The sequence below is a fragment of the Diadema setosum genome, chromosome 18 (assembly GCF_964275005.1).
Source record: "Diadema setosum chromosome 18, eeDiaSeto1, whole genome shotgun sequence".
Classification (NCBI taxonomy): domain Eukaryota; kingdom Metazoa; phylum Echinodermata; class Echinoidea; order Diadematoida; family Diadematidae; genus Diadema; species Diadema setosum.
In genome coordinates, this window is record NC_092702.1 from 9,646,778 (window position 1) to 9,653,922 (window position 7,145).

General features: G+C 38.2%; 1 protein-coding gene across 1 annotated transcript; it reads left to right on the plus strand.

Annotated features, from left to right (window-relative positions):
- Positions 1–217: 217 nt before the first annotated feature.
- On the plus strand, positions 218–3,940 carry LOC140241799 (ileal sodium/bile acid cotransporter-like). The gene is made up of 2 exons (XM_072321552.1): positions 218–283; positions 611–3,940. The coding sequence occupies exon 2, from the start codon at positions 673–675 to the stop codon at positions 2,191–2,193; it is 1,521 nt and encodes a 506-aa protein (XP_072177653.1). The 5' UTR covers positions 218–283; positions 611–672; the 3' UTR covers positions 2,194–3,940.
- Positions 3,941–7,145: the final 3,205 nt, after the last annotated feature.

Sequence of the window (7,145 nt, forward strand, 5' to 3'; positions counted from 1 at the left end):
GCGTACAAGTTCATAATACATAAATTATGAACTTTAAGACAGCCGTTATCCGGCTTTCCCAGACTAGGCAATATTCCAATACGAATCGGGTGCTCCACACGCTTATTATATTTCTACTTGTGAGTGAACGAGGAAAAAAAAAAACACCACAATTTCGCTACCTGTTAAAATGAAGCGAAGTTGCATTGCTCGGCATTGTAAGTCATCGTGGTTAGCTGGGAGAAGAAACCTGGTTCAGCTCAAGTCACCTCAAGCTTCACGCCCGATTGACGGCAGTAACACAGTAAGTTTCTAGAGTAAACTATTGTTGTATTACTCATTCTTTGCAATCATTTTCTGTATTATTTCTGTTGTAATCTGTATGGTATTTGCACATTTTCTGGTTTTCTTTATATACATCCCTTTATTTTCAAACAGTTGAACTATTATCCCTTTGGAATATATTATTTTAGAAAGGAGCCGTGGAATAGTTAAGCTGAGAAAGAAAACTGTTGCGATGTTGAAATGACTACAATGGTCTTAAGACCAGTTAATCTGTACTTTCACGATGAATAATCGTTTATAGCTTTGAAAATCTCCTGTAATCAAACTTTCGGTTTCCTCTCTACAGAATAAGCGCCTGACATCATCTCTGGTCAGCAGTAAAGAGAACGTCAACCAAAAAGCTTCATCATGGGAAGTAAGCTTGATGTGCTACTGTTCATCCTTGTTGTCGTCATGGTAACAACTGCTGATGCGACAGTGACTGAAACGAACAGGGAGATGAGTGATCAGATCAACATCACATTCGACGGTCTGTCAGCACTGTACACATTCGAAGGAGCTGAGAGAAGTGTTAATGTGACAGTGTTTTCGTATGATGGGGAAACGGACGTCTTCATTCAGTTCAATACAACGAATGAAAGGGTGTTCCAAATCGTCAACCAAAGTTCAACGTATATGACAATATCCAAAGTCAACGACTTCCCACAATGTAAGACCCTTCATATCCGTGGTATCGCCCTCGGTATCGAAGACCTTCTAGTGGTTGCTCGTAAAGTAGGAGGAATCGATCCTGTAGAAGTTGTAGAAAGAATAGCCGTGAAAGTGAACCTCCAACCGAAGAAGATTATGGTCGTGGTCAAGTACGTTATGCTTGTCTTTGTAATCATCGGGTTCGTCAATATGGGAGGAACCATCGACCTCGGTTTGGTGTGGAATAATCTGCGACGGCCGTGGGGTGTGGTTATAGGGATGGTTTGCCAATTCATGATTATGCCGCCTCTCGCTTTCGGCCTGGCAAAAGCCCTGAAGCTGGATTCGCCATCGGCCATCGGACTCGTGCTCGACGGTTCTTGCCCCGGCGGGTACCTGAGCAATATCCTCAGCGTCATGCTCGACGTCGACTACGTGCTCAGTCTCACGATGACGTTCTGCTCCAATATACTAGCTATGGGCATGATGCCACTTAATCTTTTCATCTACACGCCGCCGCTGACAGCTGGCAACAAGCAGCTGGAGACCCCCTTCACAGAGATAGGTGTGCAGCTTGTGCTCATGTTTATTCCAATATCCATCGGTATCTTCTTCAAGTATAAATCTCCTCGTATCAACCGCATTTGCACCAAGCTCCTCAAGCCGCTGTCCACCGTGCTTCTCGTTCTCGTCCTCGCAACAAGTCTCCCCTTTCAACTCTACATCTTCGCTGCTCCGACGTCGACCTACATCGGTGCGTTCCTCTTGCCCCTGTGCGGCAGCCTCCTTGGTTTCGTGATCTCGAAGGCAGCGTGTCTTCCCTTCAAATCCACACTAACTGTCGCCCTTGAGACGGGCGTCCAAAACGCTCTCCTCGCCACGACTATCATCACCTTCTTCTACCCTCATCCGGAGGCCGAGATCGCATCCCGAGCTCCTTATCTCATCTTCCTCATGACAGTTTGCCAGGGAATTGTTCTGGTCCTCGGCTACATGCTTGTGAAGAAGTTCTTATGGAAGCCCAAGGAAGACGAAGAGGCCATCGTATCGAAGAAAGACGATGGCGAGGCAGAAAAGAGCCAGCAGGCTGTGACGGAAATGATAAAGAATGGTGTGATCAGAGAAGTGAACGGAAACGAAATAGATGTCGACATTCAGAAGAAGAAGACTGAGCTTCAGTGCGCCTGCCAAACGGATTTTGGAGACTTGGGAGTTCCAAACCTAGCATTTATCAATTGAAAATAATATAGACCAATAATATGTGAAACAAAAAGAATTTGCTTTTCTTCTTTGCATTCCATCACGAAAAAGTTTGACCATGGATTGATGTGATCTTAGTATAGACAGACGTGATTGACGAATTCAATAATGTGTATTTTTATGTAAGTATATCGCAAAGACGTTTCAATAACCCCAAATTAGTACTTTTACATTACTTATTCTGTTATTATGTAATTCACTATTTTGTACTCTGTGATGGTTTCCCTGTTCAGTTAAGATGAAATAATTCGAATTGATGAAGTTATTCTATGCCCGTGATTTCTTTTGTCATGACTACCACTAAAAAACTGATCAATTCAGTGCTCATTTACGTCGATGTCGGACAATTTGTCATCCAATTGCAATAAAGATGAATTAATGTTCCATTGTTCCTTGTACTCTCGTTCGCTACTTTTTTTCTTCCTTTGAAATTTCTTTAACACTTTAAGCTTGTATAAATGACATGATAGGACTCTCGTGCAAATTTCACTGCCCTCATTTCAAACAAGATGTTTGATACTAACCTAGTGACGATGTTTCGTCGTATATAATTCATTATTTTTTTTTTGTAATTTAAAACGAATGGTGTAAAGCATTCCACTAGTATCAAAATACAATGTACTGACCACTGAGCATAACATGCAAATTGTGTGAAGGGCCGATATATCACTGCTAAGTCTGTCGTGCCAAAGGTTGCAAGAATGTGAGTGTCCTAGTTCTTTTACTTGTTATATCATCTTTCATTGCTTTTTGTATCTGTGTGCTTTATCTGTGTTAGTTTGATTTACCTTGATATTCAAATAAAAGGGTATAAAATCAAGGAAACAGACCATCTTTGCACAGTATTGCAGAGTAATATGAGAAACTTCTAGCATACTTTCCCATGATATGCAAAAAGATCTCTTTCGCAATGCCTTTAAGCGAATAACTGAATCCGTTATAATTGTAAGGTTGAGTCTTTACCACACTGGTTGCATTTTACCCCTGTCTACGCCATATTGATTTCAGTTTAATCTAGAAGTATGTTTTCCAACAAATCTGAGTGACGACGAGAAAACTGTTTTATTGAGTCAAGACAAACTGGTGTTCTACCATGTTTTACAGTTTTGTAAAGATTCGTCATGTGAATCAAACTAGTGACCGTTATTGTGACATAATCTTGATCTCAAATATACGAAAGTTTAACTTGCTGCGAGAAGGCAACTTGTAGAAACTCGCCACGAGAAGGTGTGAAGACAACTTATCAAAACCCGTCAAGAGGGCAAGGTGGCATTTTGTCTCAAAGAATGGAGGGACCTATGTGACTTTGTACAAGTCGCCTTCTTGCCTTCTTGGCCCGCACGAGGCAACTCAGTGAATTTCAACAAGTCGTCCTCTCCCTTTCTCTTCTCTTTCTCGATGTAGTATCATTTTGATTTTATTTCTGCCTTTAGGCTACTCTGGTCAACGTTATAAGACCTCAGAGGGAGTATTACAGGTTTTTTGTACTGTATTTACGATGCACATTTATTCATTCATTTGAAGTTGTATAAATCCCCACAATATATGATTATAACTCGGGTGTATGTAATGTACTTTTCATTAATGAGCAAAACGCAATCACTGTTGATAAAAAAAAAAATACTATCTTCGTGCATGTATTCACATCAATTACCTTGTGACACTTGATGCTGCGTTATGAACTGACAGAATAAAAAAGAAAGTGATGCAAATCACTTCGATGCTACAGCCAATTATTCCTTGAGGTAATTGTAAATGATTTGCCGAATAATGTCTGTGATATATTCTGAAATATTAACTATAAAAGTATTCATGAATAAATTGTACAAGTCCTATAAACATATTTTACTTGTTATTCTCGTTCAAAATGTCGTTGTTGGTGAAGCTCCGTGTGTGGTATCTCCTTAATGTGAGTTATGAGTAAGATCCTTAAACTGCATCTATGCTAGGAACTTTTGTTGTTGTTCTTTGTTATCTCCACGAGTGCCAAGTCGACCAGTTTTAATTTGAAGATGTCGCTGGAATTAGATTAGTCTGTGTCAAAGCTCATGTGAAGCCTCAAAGTGGCTTCACTTAGAAATATTGATGTAAGCGGATATTCTATACACATGATTTTCACTAAAAAAAAAAAGTGTGTCGCATTCCACTTCCTCTTCAGCACAAACACATTTTATTTGCCTGCCTTTCTCTCCCTCACATACTGACAAGGGATGACCAAAATATGGTATAACTTTCCTGAATTAAAGTACAAAGGAACAATTTTCATGAAGCAAGGGTGTGGCATGTCAATTACAAGGACAAATCAGCCTTGATATAAGTTAGCAGTTAGGAAGAAAGTATGAGTTTCTTGGAAATATATAGACTGAGAAGACATTGATTACTGAAACTTTGACAGAATTTAATCAAGTAACATCACAGGCAAATGACCATTATCATTTCGATGAGCACTTTACGAGTGCCTTGATGTCTTATCGACATTCATAGCTCTCAAAACATTAATCCGCTTCGCTCAACTTCCATTTCTTTTCATTTCATTTGTTTTTCATTTCCAACAGAATCACATACAATCATAAACACAACTTGGTTCAAATATTCACACAACTTGAAATGTTTATCTCTTTATATGAATTTTTGCATGATAAAAGTAGTAAAATCAAAATTATGTCCGTAGAATTAATCAACGTTGTATAATGAAACAATGGATTAATAGGTAGCAGGTTGAATATGGTGGGGATTGGTACTAAAAGGCTTGCTGCAGCCCCCATCTCGAAAAACAAAAATCTAAGCAACCCTTGCTACTCATTAAAAAAAAAAAGTGTGCTCTGGCTTTGTCAAATACAGGAAAAAAAAAACTAATGGGGTTGGGGGAAAAGATGGAAAACATAAAAACATAAACTTAGTATACATAGATATATATGGATATATATATATATATATATAATATATATATATATACCCACATATATCTGTGTGAGTGTATGTGTGTGCGTATGTGTATCAACTGTTCTGCTTTATGATAGTTTCAGTTTTGTGAGAGTTTCTTTTCCTATGTTATATCTTTCCGGGGATTCCAAAATGAATGTTAACATTGGTACACTAGAGGCAAAAAACAAACAAACAAACAAAACAAAAAAACCAAACAAACAAAAATAAACCCGACTGTGTTTGTGAAAAGTTGTATGTGTGAAGGGTATGTTTGAGTGACGAATGGGTTAATTATCTGCTCCTTCAAGGGATATTCAATATTCCCGCGGGGGGGGGGGGGGGGGGCATTAAGTCCTACAGTCATTGACAATGACGTAGTCAAGTGTAAACTGAACATTGAAGGGCGGTTTTTGGCAGGGCAGTGGCATTGCAACGGAATAGTAGGCCCTATCAAAATTTTCAGTTCCTGCATTTTCTCACAAACGAGACAACATGCAAATCATCAATGACGTCTAAGACGGACCAATACACAAGGAAATGATGATGATGATGATGATGATGATGGTGACAGTTAAAATGATAAGAACAACAACACCATTTATTATGGTTATGGCAGCATCCCTGAAGTTGCCCCCTTTACCTTGGAAGTGCCCATCTATGATGATGTATCATGTTATGTATACTTGTTTTTATTGCACGGACTAACTGAAAAACAGCCGTGGCTGATGTTAGTACCATGATTGAATAAAATGAATGAATGAATGAGTGAATGTGAGTTTATATTGTGATCATTGTGATAATGATGATAATGCAGATATATTGTTCGTATCATTATCGTTGTTTTCAAAAGTGTCACCCGTAAGAATCATTGCTTTCTGTTATGTTTATTTGCCTGCCTTTCTCTCCCTCACATACTGACAAGGGATGACCAAAATATGATATAACTTTCCTGAATTAAAGTACAAAGGAACAATTTTCATGAAGCAAGGGTGTGGCATGTCAATTACAAGGACAAATCAGCCTTGATATAAGTTAGCAGTTAGGAAGAAAGTATGAGTTTCTTGGAAATATATAGACTGAGAAGACATTGATTACTGAAACTTTGACAGAATTTAATCAAGTAACATCACAGGCAAATGACCATTATCATTTCGATGAGCACTTTACGAGTGCCTTGATGTCTTATCGACATTCATAGCTCTCAAAACATTAATCCGCTTCGCTCAACTTCCATTTCTTTTCATTTCATTTGTTTTTCATTTCCAACAGAATCACATACAATCATAAACACAACTTGGTTCAAATATTCACACAACTTGAAATGTTTATCTCTTTATATGAATTTTTGCATGATAAAAGTAGTAAAATCAAAATTATGTCCGTAGAATTAATCAACGTTGTATAATGAAACAATGGATTAATAGGTAGCAGGTTGAATATGGTGGGGATTGGTACTAAAAGGCTTGCTGCAGCCCCCATCTCGAAAAACAAAAATCTAAGCAACCCTTGCTACTCATTAAAAAAAAAAAGTGTGCTCTGGCTTTGTCAAATACAGGAAAAAAAAAAACTAATGGGGTTGGGGGAAAAGATGGAAAACATAAAAACATAAACTTAGTATACATAGATATATATGGATATATATATATATATATATATAATATATATATATATATACCCACATATATCTGTGTGAGTGTATGTGTGTGCGTATGTGTATCAACTGTTCTGCTTTATGATAGTTTCAGTTTTGTGAGAGTTTCTTTTCCTATGTTATATCTTTCCGGGGATTCCAAAATGAATGTTAACATTGGTACACTAGAGGCAAAAAACAAACAAACAAACAAAACAAAAAAACCAAACAAACAAAAATAAACCCGACTGTGTTTGTGAAAAGTTGTATGTGTGAAGGGTATGTTTGAGTGACGAATGGGTTAATTATCTGCTCCTTCAAGGGATATTCAATATTCCCGCGGGGGGGGGGGGGGGGGGGGCATTAAGTCCTACAG